At 44.1% G+C, this 20724-nt stretch overlaps 1 protein-coding gene across 2 annotated transcripts in view; it reads left to right on the forward strand.

Moving 5' to 3' along the window:
* dnah7 (dynein, axonemal, heavy chain 7) overlaps positions 1–20724 on the forward strand; it is a 69934-nt gene that overhangs the window by 8303 nt on the left and 40907 nt on the right. For both annotated transcript variants that reach the window (XM_031874988.1, XM_031874989.1), the window contains exons 18-31: positions 40–410; positions 1986–2172; positions 11135–11328; positions 13039–13237; positions 13467–13607; positions 14505–14717; positions 14802–14911; positions 15803–15971; positions 16306–16408; positions 16904–17031; positions 17526–17738; positions 18496–18594; positions 19106–19354; positions 20518–20667. In XM_031874988.1, the coding sequence (XP_031730848.1) occupies positions 40–410; positions 1986–2172; positions 11135–11328; positions 13039–13237; positions 13467–13607; positions 14505–14717; positions 14802–14911; positions 15803–15971; positions 16306–16408; positions 16904–17031; positions 17526–17738; positions 18496–18594; positions 19106–19354; positions 20518–20667 (2526 nt within the window). The remainder of the gene's footprint in view (positions 1–39; positions 411–1985; positions 2173–11134; positions 11329–13038; positions 13238–13466; positions 13608–14504; positions 14718–14801; positions 14912–15802; positions 15972–16305; positions 16409–16903; positions 17032–17525; positions 17739–18495; positions 18595–19105; positions 19355–20517; positions 20668–20724) is intronic.

The following is a 20724-nucleotide window of genomic DNA, read 5'->3' on the forward strand; positions in this document are numbered from 1 at the left end:
GTAAAGTTTAAGTCATGTTTTACTACTCCTCCTTCATAGATACTGTGCAACCCAGGCCTGCGTGATCGCCACTGGGATGCCATGTCGGAGGTGTCTGGCGTCGTCTCCCTGCAGCCAGCTGATGACCAGGCCTGCGTGGCTCAGTTCCTATCCATGCGCCTGGAACAGCACCTGAGCAGCTTTGAGGGCATCAGTGAGGTGGCCAGCAAGGAGTACTCCGTAGAGAAGGCCATGGAGAAGATGGCCAGTGAGTGGGGCGACATAGAGTTCAGCCTCCTGGCCTACCGAGACACGGGCACCTCCATCCTGTCATCTGTGGACGACGTGCAGATGCTGTTGGACGATCACATTGTGAAGACACAAACCATGAGGGGCTCACCTTTCGTTAAGCCATTTGAGGTGGAGATACGGTAAGATTTGAGAAGATTTATTTGAGAATTATTTTGCTTGTTTGAAAAAAAAAAAGCAATTCACTAATGTTATAAAGTAAGTACACATGGTAGGCCTAGTTGAAAGTACAAAACAGGATACTTTAAGTTGTATTGTTTGTTAATCAACAGCTTTTACTTTGGTAGTAAACTGGTGTGATTGACTAATATAATGCCCCAGCATTATATTTTCACCCTGGCAGTTATATTGTCTTCTGTTTACGCTGGCGGATATTGCTTTGTTTGGTGAACCAGTCCTGACTGGGCAGGACACACAGACTGAAATATCATCTGAGAAGCTATCTGAAGCTAAAGACCTGAATGGTTTGCCACTCTCAGGATTGTAGTTAAGATATTCTTCGTGAAACTATGGCTTCAATTGAGCATACTGTGTAATTCATTCAGGTTTTTATCTGCCTCTTGAGTTCAGCCAATGATGTCATTTCCCCGTCCTCTGTAATTTGTGAGGTTATTATATGTTGCTTCCAGCCACAGTTTGACACAGGATTCCCTTTAGCTTTTAGAAAGGTATTTTGCAATACTTGGCAGGAGGCTAAAGCAGCTACTGTGTACGTTTTTTTTAATGAATTTCTTTGTGATATCACATGAGACCTTTTTAATGCCGTTATGTAGCTTTGTGGGTGTAAGTGGATTATACCACAGTGAGGATGAAAAGACAATCCCAGCTACATGTTATACTGAGGGGCAAATTCACCAAGTATTGATTGCGGTCACTGATAGCATCATCATTTACGCATCATTTGCAACCGCTATCTGCCTTGTCCCAAGGTCAGATTCACCAAAGATATTGCGCTAATGATATTATAGCGCAAACTCGCGTATAAAGTTTTGCAGCTGGATGCAATTAGCCTTTTGTTGTTACGGGAAAGGACGGAAATTGTTTGTTAATTTGTTTATACAAAAATTTTATTTTTCCTTTGTTTTTTTTTCTCATGTATTTTCAAAAGATTACAGGTATAAGGGCGCTATATTCATTTATTTTTCATGACACAACTGTCATTGCATCCATCATCACTGGAAACTCATGAATGCGCTTCAGTTACCACCAACGCTCTGAAGATGCAAATAATTTCCCTGTAACTGCATGGGGCTATTAGCACAGATTTTTGTGAATTGGGGCCAACTTTGTGCCAAATGTTTGCTTATTACCATATTATTTTAAACATGTGCAAATAGCTCAAGAGAAGCTGTTTGCTTGGCAATTAAGTTAGGAGTGCATTTCACCCTTTGTACGGTTTCTTTTTGTCTTATTTGTGCAGGTTTAGCGGCTGCAAAAGCCATGCAATCCTGTTGGGAATTCGCCACTGAGTGAACTAACCACAGATCAGAGGATATCTGGCATTAAATGCAAGATAATATAAAGAGACATCCAGGATTCCCAAACCTCCTTTTCCTTTGTGTTGTGATCATTATTACTGTTCCATTCTGGGCTTCTTGTCCTTCCACAAAAAGTGGAAAATGATTTTGTTTTCCCAGTTAAGTGATATTAATTGTAGGTGTATATTCCCTCTCACATGTAGTCATCTTCTCCTGTAGGGAATGGGAGGGCAAATTGATGCTCCTCCAAGAGATCCTGGATGAATGGTTGAAGGTGCAGTCCACTTGGCTCTACCTGGAGCCCATATTCAGCTCCCCGGACATCTTGATTCAGATGCCTGAGGAGGGACGCCGTTTCAAAACTGTTGACAAAACCTGGAGGGACAGCATGAAACAAGTTTCACTGGTAAGATTGTATTTTTGCAGCAGGGTGCAGTCATGATTAGGAAGACCGTGTTCTTCTCAAAGGGACTCTTTGTTGAGGGGCATGATCCTTAGGGGGATCAGCAGACTATCACTATCCAAAAGGCGGAATCCAAAGGGGGATCTACCGGGGCAGATATAGCCAAGATAAGAGTGTTGCATCTAATTACAGACCACTGAACAACAATCATAACTGTAAGGGGCAACTGCAGCATCTTAAACAGATATGTCAAAAATGGCCATGAATGGCTTTAGGTTTGTAGTAAAGTATGTTAGTGCAGTCCTCGGATCATTTGGAAAAAGGTTGACTAATAGGCATCTTACAGAAACCCATCCAAACAACTATTAGTGGAACAAAAGCTCAAGCAATAATTTCTGAGTAGCCAGACATCTGCTGTTGAACGAACTGGCCCTCTCGTACTGGCTGACCTTGCAAAATGCAACAGGTAGTAAAATCATCACACATCACAAATTAAGAAAATAAATACCCTTGTTAAATATACCCAGACTATAAGGTCTAAATCTAAATATTTAGGACATGGTCCATCTTTTTAACATTTTCATCACCTACTAAAAGTAAATGGTTTCAGCAGTAACAGAATGGATAGCTTGATGAGCACACAGTGACATTCTTTCCAAGGAAAAGAAAAGCACAGCACCAGCCAATTAAATCTCGGTCGAACAGGAACACATTCAACAATCAAATTGGTGTATTGACGGTACAGAGCCATTTCCTACTGAAGGGTTGCTGTTTTAGAATTATTTCCACACAACTGGAGTGATAATGATCCTCTGTAACTGCACCACACATTTCAGTAATGCGAAAAAAGAAGAACCAATCGTTGGAAATAGTGACATGCTGCAAGCCTGATCAGAAAGTTTGCTGGTCAATTAATGTGACTAAAATCCACACACAGCTCCGGCAAAAGTATCACAAACACTCACATGTGCACAACGGTGAGAGTGACAGCAGAGGTTGACAATGAAATACAGAGGCAAACAAGAGGCTCAAAAGTATACAGTAGAAGCATGGAAAGGCCGTGCAGAGAGAGAGAGAGAGGGAATCAGTAGGAAAAGGGATAGAGAGCGAGACAGAAACAACAGAGCGAGGATAGAGAGTGTTGCACCAGCATCCTCAAAGAGTTTCCAAAGAGTAATTGGCGTCCTCAGTAGACCTGAAATGAGACGCATCAATTTCAGACAGTGTCCTCTAGAAAGCCCAGCCTGACTGCACCATCAAATAGGAATTATGGATTTTGTCTGGAGGGGGCAGGGCCGCACCGAGCCACAAAGAAAATGAGGTCACCAAGGGACAGGCAGCCTACACATGCAGATGTGCACGCGTACTGTCCCGTCGTCTGCGAGTTGTGTACGCACAGGGTTATCCAGCAAGCTTTACACTTGCGTTTTGCACTTATCAAGCTGCAGGAAATGTTTTCTTTATTTTCTTTAGTTTATCAAGAGTTTTTAAGTTTGTCAATATTTTTGTTAAAGGGGCAGTTCGCCCCCCCAAATCCAAAATGCATATTTTTCTTCTTACCTGTGGTGTTACTCATCAAGTCTGGAGCGTTTTGGTGTAAGTTGTCTAGTTCTATATATTGGGACTATATGGCTCTCGGCTTGCGGCGCTCAAAGCGCCAAAAATACATTTGAAAAATTCAGCCTCAATGTCTTATTCCAGAAATCATGACCCGGTTACTCAAGATAATCCACAGAACTCTTTTCTTTCAACCATAGTTCATACATGAAACAAGCCGAGAGCCATACAGTGCATTATATGGAGAAGGCAGACGTCTCTATCTCCGATATCTCCAAAACTAGGCAACTCGCACCAAAACAATCTAGGTTGATAAATGGAAACACAGGTTAGAGGAAAAATATGTATTGTTGATTTTTAAGGTCAGTGACATTAACTTTGTATGTACTGTATGTATACTGTAAATTATGCCAATATTAGATAAGATACAATTAAATCTACTGATGAACAGGGACTATAATATTCTCTGTAATTTAATGGTTGATTGCATCATACTTATTTTATTAAAAAAAAGTAATTTAAGATGGAAATAACAGACAACATTTGAAATACTGGTCGGTCCTCTGTCACGCATGGATCCTTTTGTTAAGTGTTTGGTGGACAAACGCACCAAGAACACATTTACAGTACATATAGTTAATATTGATGTGCTTATATATAATTTGGCATTACAAAAAAGTGGCTTTGTCACAAGACGTTATTGTCATGTGTATGATGTAACCTGGAGAGAAGCTTAGTTACCTTAATGGGTTTAGACACTCAGGAAGGATTTTTCATTGTTACCATCTGTGTGATTTAATAAGAAAGTAAATATGGTATTTGATACTGGCATTTTCTGTCTGAGTAAGTTACTTGTGTAGTGTCAGGGCACTGGAGATTGTCAAACCTATTTGAGACAAACACAATCACTTGAAATTATAAGTATAGTGGTGCCGCTCATCTACCTTCAAAGCACATTATTCATTTTTTCCACCTACAGTAGGTTGCTACTCTCCCAAACTATCCCCAGTGGTCATTTGGTCACAGCAGTTCGAGATTCATAAAAAGCCACTTCCAGCCATCCATTCTGGCACTGTATATAAACTAACTTCTGATTATTTGCAAATTGTTAGTTATAAAAATGAGCGATAATTTGATTTGAGTTTTTTCTGTCTTTGTTTTGTTGAGTCACGTGAGACAAGAAATCTCGTCTCTCAGGACAAGAGAGTGGATCTCTTGTAAGGTCGCAAGAGTAATGCATTTTAGGGTATCTCATTAGATAGGATAGCGCTAAATTAAAAACAAGGTTTGTCAGAAAATGTATTGCGTTTGTGGGAACTGTAAACCAGGGGGGCCAAGTGACTACTCTTTACTGGAAGTGTCAGCAATTGGATTTTGTAATCCACACACTGAATGGCTACCAATGTGGACATGAATAACTTGAATGAATAGAGCCACCAGTGATGACAGTAGATTATTCTCATCATAGAAATTGTTGGAAATAGGTACGGTGAGGTGATGGTTTTGGGCATCCTAAATCTAGGACATCTGAACACTGTTCAGTTATTTATCTAAATGACTTTAGAAACAAAACTGATAATACCTTTTAACTATTTTCAACTATCCATCCATCCATTTTCCACCGCTTATCCGGGGTCGGGTCGCGGTGGCAGCAGGTCAAGCAGGCCGACCCAGACCTCCCTCTCACCGGCAACATGTTCCAGCTCATTCTGGGGGATCCCGAGGTGTTCCCAGGCCAGCTGGGAGATGTAATCTCTCCAGCGTGTTCTGGGTCTTCCCCGGGGTCTCTTCCCAGTTGGACGTGCCTGGAAAACCTCCAGTGGGAGGCGTCCAGGAGGTATCCTAATTAGATGCCCGAACCACTTCAGCTGACTCCTTTCGACGCGAAGGAGTAGCGGCTCTACTCCAAGCTCCCTCCTGATGACTGAGCTCCTTACCCTATCTCTAAGGCTGAGCCCGGCCACCCTACGGAGGAAACTCATTTCGGCCGCTTGTAGCCGCGACCTTGTCCTTTCGGTCACGACCCAGAGTTCGTGACCATAGGTGAGGGTAGGAACGTAGACCGAGTGGTAAATTGAGAGCTTTGCCTTCCGGCTCAGCTCCCTCTTCACCAAGACGGTCCGGTGCAGCGCCTGCTTTACTGCTGCAGCTGCACCGATCCGTCTGTCGATCTCCCGCTCCATCTTACCCTCACTCGTGAACAAGACCCCGAGATACTTGAACTCCTTCGCTTGAGGTAGGCACTCCGTCCCCACCTGGAGGGAGCAATCCACCGGTTTCCGGCAGAGAACCATGGCCTCAGATTTGGAGGTGCTAACTCTCATCCCCGCCGCTTTACACTCGGCTGCAAACCGCCCCAGTGAATGCTGGAGGTCACAATCCGAGGAGGCTAACAGGACCACATCATCTGCAAATAGCAGAGAAGCGATCCCGAGACCCCCGAGACTGACGTTCTCCGCCCCCAGGCTGCGCCTATATATCCTGTCCATGAAAATCACAAACAGGACCGGTGACAAAGGGCAGCCCTGGCAGAGGCCAACACCCACCGGGAACGTGTCTGACTTATTGCCGAGAATGCGGACACAGCTCCTACTGCAGCCGTACAGAGACCGGATCGCCCGTTGTAACGGGTCCGGCACCCCATACTCCCGCAGCACCCCCCACAAGACCCCCCGAGGGACCTGGTCGAAAGCCTTCTCCAAGTCCACAAAGCACATGTAGACTGGTTGGGCAAACTCCCAGAACCCCTCCAGTAGTCTTGCGAGGGTAAAGAGCTGGTCCACTGTTCCACGGCCGGGACGGAATCCGCACTGCTCCTCTTGAGTCTGAGGTTCGACAAGCGGTCGGAGCCTCCTTTCCAGCACCCTGGCATAAGCCTTCCCCGGAAGGCTGAGTAGTGTGATACCCCGGTAATTCGAGCACACTCTCTGGTCCCCCTTTTTGAAGATGGGAACCACCACCCCGGTCTGCCATTCCATGGGCACTGATCCCGACCCCCATGCGACATTGAAGAGGCGTGTCAGCCAGGACAGCCCAACCATGTCCAGCGCCTTCAGCATCTCAGGGCGGATCTCATCCACCCCCGGCGCCTTGCCACCAAGGAGCTTTTTGACTACCTCGGCGACCTCTGCCAGGGATATGAGTGAGCCTCCCCCTAGGTCCTCAGGCGCTGCCTCCTCTGCAGAGGACATGTTGGTCGGGTTTAGGAGTTCCTCAAAGTGCTCTTTCCACCGCCCGACGATGTCCTCCGTCCGGGTTAGCAGTTCCCCCCCCCTGCTGAGAACAGCCTGGGGTAAGCCCTGCTTTCCCTTCCTGAGCCGTCGGATGGTTTGCCAGAACCTCCTTGAGGCCAACCGAAAGTCCTTCTCCATGGCCTCCCCGAACTCCTCCCATGCCCGAGTTTTAGCATTCGCGACCACCGCCGCTGCAGCCCTTCTGGCCTGCCGGTACCTGTCAGCTGCTTCAGGAGACCCCTGGGCCAACCAGGCCTTGAAGGTCTCCTTCTTCAGCTTGACGGCTTCCCTCACCTCCGGTGTCCACCACCGGGTTCTCGGGTTGCCACCACGACAGGCACCGATGACCTTCCGGCCACAGCTCCTAGCGGCCGCGTCCACAATAGAGGCTTTGAACATGGTCCACTCGGATTCCGTGTCCCCAACCTCCCTCGGGATGTGTGAGAAGTTCTTCCGGAGGTGGGAGTTAAAGACCTCCCGGACAGGGTCCTCCGCCAGACGTTCCCAGTTCACCCTCACTACACGTTTGGGTTTGCCGGGTCTTTCCAACTGGTTCCCCTGCCATCTGATCCAACTCACCACCAGGTGGTGATCAGTTGACAGCTCTGCTCCTCTCTTCACCCGAGTGTCCAAGACATACGGCCGCAGATCAAATGATACGATTACAAAGTCGATCATTGATCTCCGGCCTAAGGTGTTCTGGTACCAGGTACACTTATGAGCCACCTTATGTTCGAACATAGTGTTCGTTATGGCCAAACCATGGCAAGCACAGAAGTCCAATAACGAAACACCATTCGGGTTCAGATCGGGCAAGCCGTTCCTCCCAATCACCCCCCGCCAGGTTTCTCCGTCATCACCCACGTGAGCGTTGAAGTCCCCCAGGAGAACTATGGAGTCGGTAGGCGGCGCCCTTTCCAGGACCCCTCCCACCGACTCCAAGAAGGCCGGATACTCTGAACTGCTGTTTGGTGCATAAGCACAAACCACAGTCAGAGCCTTGCTCCCGGCAACCCGAAGGCGCATGGAGGCGACCCTCTCGCTCTCCGGGGAGAACTCCAACACAGCGGCGCTCAGCTGGGGGCTCGTGAGTATCCCCACTCCCGCCCGGCGCCTCTCACCCTGGGCAACTCCGGAAAAGGACAAAGTCCAACCCCTCTCCAGGAGCTTGGTTCCAGAGCCAACGCTGTGTGTGGAGGTGAGTCCAACTATTTCTAGCTGGTATCGCTCCACCTCCTGCACCAGCTCCGGCTCTTTCCCCGCTAGCGAGGTGACGTTCCACGTCCCTAGAGCTAGTCTATGCCGCCGGCGATCGGCATGCCCGGGCCTCCCGCCCGACCCGCCGCCCGGTCTGCATAGCACCCGACCCCGATGCTTGTCAACTATTTTCAACTAATAATAGGTATTTAATACTGCAGGTTAAGATTTATGAATAAATAGTTAAGATTTACATTATACTATTCTTCTTCTTCTTTAATACCGAGTTTCCTGATAAGTTTAAAGCAACTGATTATACGCCCCAATAACGTGGAGGGCAGTTATAGGAGAAACATCCCTCCTCATAGACGTATACTGCATCAAAATCTTGACAACGAACACATCCCTTCATCTCGTCCATGGCATTGATCAGCAGTGCATGAAATTGGAATGATCTCAACTCCATACTACCACGAGGCTGGAGTGCAGCTCTCCTACCCACAGATCACTTCAGGGTTTTGTCGCCCAGGCTGTTGTCATGAGACCAACCACTGGGAGCTGCTCAAGATCCACTGATCATCCAGCGCCTCACAGCCTCCACATCCTTTTTTTTTTTAATGCTTTAATGTGTCACTTATCTACTACTGCTTACACACTTGCAGAAAAAAAACCCCCCATCAATTTAAAAGACTCATTTCTGTGAACCTGCTGTCTTTCGACGTTGCAGCACACCAAACCTTTGCCCCTCTAATGAGCTGAGGATCGGAGAAACAGTTAACCATCTGAGCTCATGAAGGAGATGACTGACATATTGGTTACTAATAGACTGATGTGTTCACCCAGTACACCACAATAGTCAGCAAAGGAGTAGCTCACTTAATATTAGAATCATGCTCTTGCTGATTTAATGCTCTGCAGGATGTGCCTTGAACAGGACATTATTTGTCCTGGATGTGTGGTGTGTGTCAGATTGGAACAAAGAAAAATACTCTCTTTAGATTATGTGTTTTCTTTTTTCGCCACACAGATTGCAGACCTGCCATATCAGCCGGGTACTGTTGCTGTCCCCCATTGAAGCCATCTGTTTGGTGCATAAAACCCACATTATCACGCATAATACATGCATTAGAGCATTGTTATCCCTTCACTGTGCTCATGAATAGCTTCCCGCTGGCAGGCTCAATATAAAAATAGCCCGGTTAGTACTTTGTCCGGATGAAATCTATGAAAAGCTAGAATCACTGTTCATCAATCAGACACCCTTAGCCCAGTATAGTTAAACGTCCCACTGAAACACAGTCAAAGCGTGATCATTTGATTTAACCTTTGAAGTGAGGTTCAGTTACTGTAGCTTAAGTCTTTTCTATGGACTATATTGTTTGTCACTTGTATCACATGCTGAGCCAAAAGGGGGAAAAGTCACTTTGACATGAGTCATCAGCTGCTGCTTCCACTTAAGTCATCACAACAAATCCAAAGCAAATCATGAGAGATCAAAACATAATTTGCATCCCATTCTAGATACTCTTTGTGGTTGTGGGTTCAAACAGAACTTGATTAAAAGCCTGTTTCAGAGGCTGCCCCTCCTTTTAATGGACAGTGACCCTTACTTGATACAAACCAGAAGTTGTGCCACATCAAAGCAATGCAACGATGTACTGCACAGTAGATCTTCCTAGAGCATAATGTAACTGTGAAAGGATTTTCTTATTCTCTTCATTGTATTTTGTAGCAGCATTATAGCTTCATTGCAACATCTTTTTTTTTTATTTCCAGCTCCACATACATTTAGTAATGACATTTTATTGATTCGGAGACGGTTTCGTCTGCATGTTGCTCGGAGATGTGAAAACTCTCACATCCTGCGAAAAACGAGCTCAAGGCAAATTGATCACATCAGACAAAGATGAAAGTACACCATCCTTTTTTGTAGGCTTGCTATATCAACTGTAGCAGCTGTTTGCCTTGCAGTTTATATTGTTTCCATTTGCGAAAACATGTCGTTCAGAAGCGTGGTGTTAGAGGAGGTTAATGGTGCTTAAAACACTGTAGGGCAACAGAATAAAGATAGTTTTCTGTTGAGGAGTAAGAAAAAGCAGAGATGGAATCTATTTCACTGTGGCTCCACACTTGATTTTGCTCTTGATTTTGCCCCTTCCTGCATTTTTGTTTGTTTTACATTTTATTTATTTATTTCAGAAGATAATAGGCACTTTCATTTTAGAATCACCCGACGTTTTCCTGTGAGCAGGTCCAGGCATTCAAGATGGAGTTTTTTTTACATTTAGGCACTTCCTGGGGGGGGGGGGGGATTTTGAGTTAGTGTACACACCAGATGATGTCAGAGCTGAAATATTTCATAGGTGCGAGACGGACCCTCAGGTGAAATCTCCTTTACTGTCCTGTCATAGATTTCTATTTTCATGGCACTGTGTGACAAGTGGGCCTCAGTGTGGAACATGGAGGGGATGTTTTGCTAAAGGAAGAGTGTTTTAGTGTTACCTTCAAGGCAGCAGTGCAGTGTTTCCTTGATGAACAAAAAGGGTGCAGCATGTCGCCAGTGCTTTTGTGAGTCACATATAAGCTGCTTTGCAGAGGGAGTAATAGTCATGGTGCAAAAGTCGGGGATGTACAGTACCTGTCTAGGGAGCGAATGTGATATAATCGCTGCTTTCCTGCGTAGTGTCCTTGAGCGCTTCATTAGAAAGAGCTCTACGGTCTTAATTAGTACCTATGTGAAACTCAGAGAAAACAATGGGTAATAGCTGCCAGTTTACCACCATCTCACTAAAGACTTGAAATGATGAGCTTGAAATGAGTCTGAGTGGACCTGAAAAACATGTCCATTTATGTTGTGATTAAATGAAAAGGCCCATGTTAGTGATATACCACGGAAATTGTTGTTGAAGTAAATTGAAAGTACTTAACCGAAGTGAATTTTTGCTTTGAACTAAACTGTTCTCTCCTGCCTGTGTTAGGACAAGCACGCGTTGGCGGTGATAGCCATCGACAAGATGCTGGTGAGGCTGAAAACATCCAATGAGCTCCTGGAGATGATCCTCAAAGGTCTCAATAACTACCTGGAGAAGAAGCGTCTCTATTTTCCGCGGTTCTTCTTCCTGTCTAATGAGGAGCTGCTGGAAATCCTCTCTGAGACCAAAGACCCGACAAGGTAAGCAGCTCAAACATGTAGGCATCACTGTGCACCCAGTCATAGTGATATTTATCATCATATTAAGACTACCCCTCCAGTAGTGCTCACGATGAGCAGCGCCCTGGCTGGCCCCTAGTAAAATACGTGATTGTCCATCAGTAGCCTACCTAGTCAAAACTAGTGGGCAGACAATGATAAATAAACTTAAGCCAAACCAGTTTCTGTGCCACAATAAATGTAGCTGAAAACAGACCGTTTTTCATAAAAAAAGACTGAGATTCAGCATTTGAAAGAAGCAAATCTGGAAAAAGGAAATAGAAAACACTGTGAAATTGTTGTTGCTTTTGAGATACAAAATATTCCGCTAACCACCATGCTTACTCAGCCCCCACAGTCCGTACTGATAACCTACCCGTGTCTCATTTCACCCAGGGCGTTTGGTTAATAATGAATGTGATTCCAGACAGAATAGATTCTCCTTTCTTTTTCACTCCACCATCCCTTTATTCTCTGTTTAGCTTCTGGGAATTGTCATCGCATCAGTAGAGATGCGCACAGTCACGACCTCTTATGTAAAGAAGGGAAGAGAGGGCAGTGTAACGGCGGGAAAGCGCTCGATAGATTCGCCCAGAATTTCAGTCATCGGTCCCCGAACGCAGTGCTGGACTGACAAAAGGGCTCGCTTTGATTTCGGGGATGTAGAGAAAGCGAGGTACCCAAATGCCAAAGTTTTAATGCTTCGGCATTGTAACACTTCTATTTGCCCTGAATGGTTTTGTGCAAAGCGAGAACAAGCAACAGAAACATGGAGATACACAGCAGTATAGAAAAGGGGAAATTCTTTGTTTACTGTGTGACATTCAAGAAAAGTTAGTAATAATAAGTAGGACTTCAGCAAACATTGCACTTAAGTTGCACTGACAAAAGGCAAAAAAACGTTTTTGCAACAGCAAAAGTCACAGAACACGGTGTGAACGTGAATGGAGATATTGGTGAATGAGGTTTTTTAGGGGTGCTGCTGGATTAGATCACAATTCCTCAGTTAAACACTGACACATATTCTAGTAATTTAAGTACTTAAATGTTATATAAAAGTCATATTCATAATATACAAAAACTGTCAGTTAGCAACCCTAAGTGGTTCTTTGACCTTTCAAAGAGTAACACTAAAATAACTGTTAAACTTAATTTGTGACATTGGAAATAGTAGTTTGACTTAAAGGTACACTTAGTAGCTTTTTTTTTTTGTGCATGCTTTGGGTTTTAACTACAGCATTGTGCTCTGCCGCAATCAGGATCTGAGCACAAATAAGCCAGTGCTGCAGTTATCACACTAAACCAGGCTAAGTTTGACCTTTAGTGGGCGAAAGCCAGCAGCTGGTGTTCAGGTGGAGATGCAGCCATGCTCAAGGACAATAGTCCGATAACATGGAAACAGATTTGGAAATAGTAAAACAGTAAAAATTTGTAGTAGCTTTAAGACACTCTTCTCATGCTTCATGTCTGCAATCTTTCAATTCTTTTTTTTTAGTTTGTCACTGGAGGGGGACATGCGTTTAAATTGGGTGCATCATTACTCTTTTATGTAATAAATGTTAACATCTTTATCTGCTGGAATAAAGCAGCATGCACACTCTGTATTAATGTGGTGTGCTAAACCACCCTCACTCTCAGGGTTACCTATAACAATTAAAAGTGATTCACTATTCTTGCCTTACTCTCCTCCAGAGTGCAGCCCCATCTGAAGAAGTGCTTTGAAGGCATCGCTAATGTGGTGTTCACTGACGCGCTGGACATCACCCACATGAAAAGCAGTGAGGGTGAAGTGGTGCAGCTGCTGGACATGATTTCCACGTCCAAAGCCAGGGGCCAGGTGGAGATGTGGCTCCTGCAACTCGAGAATGGCATGGTTGCCTCCCTGCACAAGGTGTTGTGTGGACTGTTATTGCGCTACTGTTTGAGCTTCACTTGTATACACAAAGAAACGATTTGTTTCTTGTGATGTTCATACGAGATTTCAACACACCAGACTAGATGTTTGACTCCAAAATTGAGTCTGGACTTCCAAAGCTTCTCCCCTATATGATTTCTAATGTCTTCCATGACACAGGTGCCAGGTAGTTAAAACCTTTGTCCCCCATGCGGTTCTATTGTAGGTAATTGGGGAGGCAATCAAGGCGTACCCCAGTCAGTTAAGGATCAATTGGGTGCGTGCTTGGCCAGGCCAGACCGTGCTCTGCATCTCACAGGTCTACTGGACGAAGGACATTCATCAAGCCATTATTTCAGGACAAAAGGTAATCAACAGTTCATTGTGTTTTTTTTGTTACATGCTTACTTATTCTGAATTACAGCTTACATATGTAGTGTCGGGGACCTTTCATACAGATGCTCACTTCCAGTTAGACCCAGTTTGTGCCTCTCATGTACTGAACATTGATCTTTCTAAAAGATACATCTCTTTGAAATCTCTTTGAGAAGACGTGCTGCTGTCTGGAAGGTATTTCAAGAATCCTCAAAGAGGCTTGTATCCATCTGGATAGAAAATAGCTCGTTCATGGCACGCATTTATTTCATCATTTATTTTAAATATTTTGGTTCAAGTCATCCAATTCATGATTCATCTTAGTATTCATTTATTTTTATTTTTTTTACAGATATACTTAACCCACATTCAAAATTCTGTTAAAAAGCAAGTCAACCAGCATGTTTTCCTGGAACACATTATCCACAATATTCTCTGAAGTCCCATGTCAAAGCTGTAACCTTCGTAACACACACTGTGTAGTAGGTCATGTCAGACAGTGCGTGAGAAACAGCCTAATAAAAAGATGTCTGAAGTTCTCAAGATGAGGTCAACTATAGTGATTTGTCTTGGATAAATTGTGTTTCAAACTGATTACCTTTCAATGAAGGTGTCACTTACAGTAATGGCTAACCTGGTGGCTCCAAGCTGCCATCTAATTCAAAACGGTTCAGTGGTTAAACAGAGGCTGAAGTGTATTAAATCTGTCACATCAAATGAAGAGCACCTATAGCTGATAAGCTGCCACATTTTATTTCGTACATGTAGCCAGCAGAGGTCTGCGGTTTAGTGCTGTTTTGTGAGGACCTTTCGGGTCATAGATGGGGTCTTGATAACGTCCTCTCCAGCGTGCTCCGACTTCTATCTAATCATGCCTCTCTCCCCTCAGGCATTAGATGTCTACCTGGAGCAGAACAACAGACAGATTGACGACATTGTGGCACTTGTACGCGGCAAGCTGTCCAAACAGACCCGGGTGACCCTTGGGGCCCTCGTTGTGCTGGACGTCCACGCCAGGGATGTGCTCGCTACGCTGGTGCAGAAGGGAATAAGGGATGAGAATGACTTTGAGTGGCTTAGCCAACTGCGCTACTACTGGGAAGTATGTAAAAGGGGCAAATTGGGGATTAATTTCAACCCATGATACGTACTTGGTGACTGACCTCTGAACTCCCACCCTGTGCAGGAGAACCACCTCCAGACCAAGATGATCAATGCCGGTTTGCCGTACGGTTATGAATACCTGGGCAACACTCCACGTCTGGTCATTACCCCACTCACTGACCGCTGCTACCGGTAAAGCTACTACACAAGCGTTCACTGTCTGCCTCTTTTCTAAAGCTTATGTGTTTGAGATGCTTGCAGCTAAAAAGTCTTATCTATCGAATTACTTTACAAACCTTAAGTTGTAGGTAGCTACTTTTACCGCTACACTATTATAACCAATCACCTACCTTGTTAGTCTGTATACAATACTGCTTGTCCCGTTTTGGATGCTAAATTCCTTTTCTTGTCCATCCTCATATTAGTCTCATCTTAAAGAGACAGTATACTGTTGCTGAGCTGCTGGGAGTTATTCCTTACTGTATTTCTGGAAATAATTGATGTTCATCAAAACCTCTCTGTTTGTGCAGGAAGCAATTACTGCAATAGCTTGGCCTACTACTGTCTCTATGAGGCGGGGGTAACTTTATCTGCTTTGGCTGTGAGTGGCAGTTTGCTCATCATTGCGTAGGGTTACAATAACATTAATGACGTTGTAATACTTTGGATTAATATTATATTAATTTGGATTGTAGAATTTGGATACAAAATTTTAAAGAGCAATAATACAGTGTGTGCTTGAGAGAACATGTATAAAGAGGGGTTATGGGAACTATAACAAACACTACAGTATATAGAAAAATGTGTTTTTAGTGTGTCTTAAAGCCCAGCACTCAAAAGCTGCCACCTTCCACTATACAGCTTACCTGCTGAGAGGCTTTCAAGCACTTCAATATTTTATTAAATGTTTTGTCAGCGGGCTGGAGTGGACCTATTTTGACGTGTGTCTGTTGATGAAAAAAAAAAATATATATACAGTATATATATAGAGTGCTGTGAGGAATCACTTGATTGCATGACTCACTGACAGGCCATAAGGCATTACACGAGCTCGCTTTCTCCTGTCTGTTCCTCTAACTTCAGCACTTTGTTTGGCGCCCTCCACCTCCATCTGGGTGGGGCCCCTGAGGGCCCGGCTGGCACAGGAAAAACAGAGACAACCAAAGACTTGGCCAAAGCTGTGGCCAAGCAGTGTGTGGTCTTCAACTGCTCTGACGGACTGGACTACATTGCTTTGGGCAAGTTCTTCAAAGTGAGTGCAACTCTCTCTCACCATGAATTGAACGCACTACACCAGTGAAACAAGTTGTAATAGTTAATCTGAAGATATTCCTAGCTTGTGTACCCCCCCACCCCCTTCCCGATACTGGGAAACCACAAGAGATAAATTAATGATTGCAAATATCTTATTTTTGTTTACACTGAAACTGCTTACACCCTGCTGAAATTTCCTCCCACTTGCCATACTGAAATAGCTCTCACATACCCAGGCAAAATGTGCTCATACATACTATTTAAATATGTATTAATGAATGTGTGTGTGTGTGTGTGTGTGTGTGTGTGTGTGTGTGTGTGTGTGAGACCAGGGCCTTTTGTCCTGTGGAGCTTGGGCCTGCTTTGATGAGTTTAACCGCATTGACTTGGAGGTGCTGTCCGTGGTGGCTCAACAGATTCTCACCATACAGAGAGGTTTGTGCTGTTTTTTTTAGTTAATTTTTACATTCTGACTTTCTATCTCTAAGCTGGCAGTATACCAGAAATACATTTTGTATGGTGTATTCTCACCAGTGAAAAAAACAAACATAATTTGGACTACAAAGAGAATCAACAGGGAGCTAAGGCAATTTGTGTGAGCTGGCCAGCAGAACTTCACAGCAGTGTGTCCTATGTGTCCTACGGGCTTTGAATGTCTCGTGTCATAAGATTCAAGAGCCACTGGGGTATAAAGATTTTTCTTTGCTCAAAAGGAAAGTTTGAAAATGCAAATAGGTGTCTGTTGCTTAACTGCTGCTGAAACAATTTTTCACAGTAGGTTTTGTGCACCGGAGCACACTGATCTATTTGCGGCCTTTAATTGTGCAAATGTTTTGACACAGCACGCTTCCCTTCAACTGTCCTATCAGAGTCAAAAGACACAAAGGACACGTAAATACAAACTGTATCTCACCGCATCCGTGTGTCCAGGAATCGCTGCCCATGCTGAGATGCTGATGTTTGAAGGGACGGAGCTAAAACTGGACCCCTCCTGCGCTGTCTTCATTACTATGAACCCTGGCTACGCTGGACGCTCTGAGCTACCAGACAATCTCAAGGTACAGTGTCAGGTTCATCAGTTGCACAGACTTTCATTCTATTTCGAATTACCGAACTGGGAGTCCTGGAACGTAAAGTTTGAGGCATATTCCTATTCACATAAGTGAGAAGTTTGAATAACAGTTGGAAAAATCAGCATTCTGTTTTTCTTGACTAAAAGTAGTTTCAAATAAAGGCCTGTGTCCTGTCCCTGTAGGCTATGTTGCTTTTTAAATAATGTATTGTAGGCAATTGATGTAGGCCTAGTGTTTTCTTGAATGATTAGTGAGGCTGCTTTCAGTAATTGTAATGTTTCCTTGTGCGCAGAAATGTCACTGCAGTAGATATCATTAGACATCTAGTCAGCAAAACTGTAGACTGTTTATAAACTCGACAAAGGAAACAGAATTTATCTTTTGGCCTAAATAATTATTGAAGTTATGTTACTGTTTTGTTGTGCATAAATGCACGCTCAAATTAAATTCCATTGAGCAGAAGTGTCTCTTTTCACCAGGCTCTGTTCAGGAGTGTGGCCATGATGGTGCCGGACTATGCCATGATTGCAGAGATCGTGCTCTACTCGTGCGGCTTTGTGACTGCACGGCCCCTATCGGTGAAAATCGTGGCCACTTACCGACTTTGTTCGGAGCAGCTGTCCTCACAGCATCACTACGACTATGGGATGAGGGCCGTCAAGTCTGTGCTCACTGCAGCTGGAAACCTCAAGGTATCTTAACACAGTTTCATTTTGATATGATGGAGTTTCTTGTTCATTTACCTGAATATTTTTTATGATTTAAATGATTATTTATTTTCAGGAATCACATTTCAATCAACAACAACAATCTTTGATCGTTTAACTAAAAGACAAATGTGAAAAAAACAAACGAGTGCCCTAATTGGGGTGCAACGATTTCTCAACTCTTGCTCAGTCTGTGTTGATGGAAAGTAGTGCCGAGCAAGTTAAAAGGCAAGCATGCACATCGCCCTGTGTAATGTCTTGCCTCATCTTAAAAACAGATTTAGTTACAGTTTTTATGCAGAAGAGGCAAGTTTCTTTTAAGTAGGGCTGGATTACACATTGGTAGTTCTGCGATACTGTTTGCATTGCGTGCACTAGTGAAAGTTAGTTTATGCCCCTTGACGTGAGAGAGGAAGAAATGAGCTGTCAGTTTGGCTTTCAAAGAGACAGTTATCAACAGGCACCTGCATTTTTTATTCACACGTGGGTGACCTGATGCTGCAAACATAGGGTTTCTTTCATTGGTTTCTATATAGACTTAGTAGGGACACTTAACGTGCTGCCTTTTTAAATTTTGAGGTGTCATGTAGACGCGTACAACTGCTAACTGAGGAAGCTTCCTGACTTGGTTGTGATTCTCATGTTGCTCAGACAGACTTTACAGTGACGAACAACTGCTTCTCATTACATGTCATTCTTCTCCTTTTCTCCCCTTCTTCCGGGTTTGCTTCACTGTATGTAGCTCACTTTTCCAGAAGAGAATGAAGACACCCTGCTGCTGAGATCCATTATTGACGTCAATCTGCCCAAGTTTCTGGACCATGATCTGAAGCTATTTGAGGTGCAATAGAATGGGGCTCCTCCTGTCCTGATTAATGGAGCGATACACATCAAGTGATGTCAGCCCATGTTAATTCCAGGCAGTTCATTTGGAGCAGTGATGCACAAGGACAATTTAAGTCTGTTTGAGTCAGAACAGTTCACCGGAGTATGTGTGTGTGTGTGTGTGTGTGTGTGTGTGTGTGTGTGTGTGTGTGTGTGTGTGTGAGAGAGAGAGTGTGTAGGCTTGTGTTTTTCCATTGTATGTTGTTTGAAACTGTGTTTAAAGTTACTACATGGAACTGGGCCCGCTAGAGAGAAAGGAGGCACAGGGAGAAATATAACTGCGGGGCATATTGTCAGACCTTGCTTCATTAACATGACAGGTTTTCTAAAGGGACTCTGGTGCTCGGAAACACGGGGACCAACAAATTTAACCCCAAATTAAAGTTCCTCGTAGTAGCTTTAAGTATGTGTGTTCCCTCATTCAACCGCCCTCACTGTTCCCCAACTACTTTGCCTTTCCGTCCCAGGGTATCACCTCTGACCTCTTCCCGGGGATCAAGCTTCCACAGCGAGACTACCGCATCCTGCTGGAGGCCATCGAGGAAAACTGCCAGAGGATGAACCTACAAGTCACTGAATTCTTTACCAAGAAAATCCTGCAGATCTTTGAGATGATGATAGTGAGGCATGGTTTCATGCTGGTGGGGGAACCCTTTGGAGGCAAAACCAGCGCCTATCGTGTGCTGGCAGCAGCGCTTCACGACGTCTTTGAAAAGGTATGATGTCCTGTTTTGGATCTCAGGTGCATGCTGTACACTTTATCTGTTCATAAGAAGAGTTAAGAAAGTAAAAGATGGATATACTAACTGTGATGGTTGGAGAAACTGGGAAGGAATTGTGAATTATGATAATGGCGACAGAAGTGGATAAAAGTTGCACGTTAGGCTGCAAGTTGTGTGTCAGCTTACTATATTACATGATTCCTTGCATGGCACTAAGTCTTGATCGATAGCTACTTCAAACCACTTTATTTTCCTGGTTGCATTTCGCGTGAATGTCCTTGAGGTCCAACTTATTCATTATGTTCCTGTCAGGTATTAACCTGGTCAATTTGTCAGACATTTTTGGAAAAAAAAAGCCTTGTTTTCAGATGGTTAACCATGCATTCTTTAATTGTACTGTGTCACAGATTTTAAAGGGGTTTCCGGAGTCCTTGAGACATTAACTTGCTCAATCAGTAAAAAAAAAACAAAAAAAAAAAATCACAAAAACTTTCATGTCAAGTAAAAATATGTGTTACACCCAATATCCAAGGCCTATCTGAGCTACATGTTTTTCCCAAGTAAACACATCCATCCAATTTGTCTGAGCTGTAGTCTTTGTTGAGCAGTTATCGATCTCCCAGAGAAGAGCAGAACTGGCTTGTTGTATTTAAATGGCTGAGAGGGCTGAAAGGCATCCCACCAAGGAGACAGATGAAGGCCTGCTGATGGAACGCCTGGCGATGCAACATTTATCATCGTCATCCTTGTTGCTGCACGTCCACTGATCATGTCCAACCCCCCCCCGCCACCTCCCCTTTCTCTCCTTTTTTGTTGGTCTTTTTCTTTTCCCCAGCAGCTTGCTTTCCTCATTGTTTTTAACTCAAAGTGACACATTGTCTGAAAAGCTGTTTGTTGCATTTTTTGCTTCTCTTCCTCGGTTAGCAGAAGTCCTGTCATGTAGACAGTAATCTTCCAAGCAATATATGAGTCTTGGCGGAGATAAATCGGTGAAATCGTGCTTCGTTTTGCTACTTCTTTACCTGTGAAGTAAAGAATTGTTATGTGTATTTGTGTATCTAATTTGTATTTGTCCGTGCATCCGTTTTTTCTTGAGTTCCCTTGAGACATCCCTATATATCTCCTGTGCGTTCGTATGCGTGTGGTTGTTACACCAGGGTCTGATGGATGAGAACGACGTGCAGATCACAGTTATCAATCCCAAATCCATCACCATGGGACAGCTGTATGGCCAGTTTGACCCCGTCTCTCACGAGTGGTCCGATGGCATCCTCGCCGTCAGCTACAGAACCTTCGCTTCCTCCCAGGTAAGGTGGCTGCCCAGAGTATGTCGTTCTAAACAGATTTAGGTTCAGACACAATCA

Source organism: Anarrhichthys ocellatus, unplaced genomic scaffold (genome assembly GCF_004355925.1).
Source record: "Anarrhichthys ocellatus isolate YVR2014 unplaced genomic scaffold, GSC_Weel_1.0 scaffold86, whole genome shotgun sequence".
NCBI classification, from domain to species: Eukaryota; Metazoa; Chordata; class Actinopteri; order Perciformes; family Anarhichadidae; genus Anarrhichthys; species Anarrhichthys ocellatus.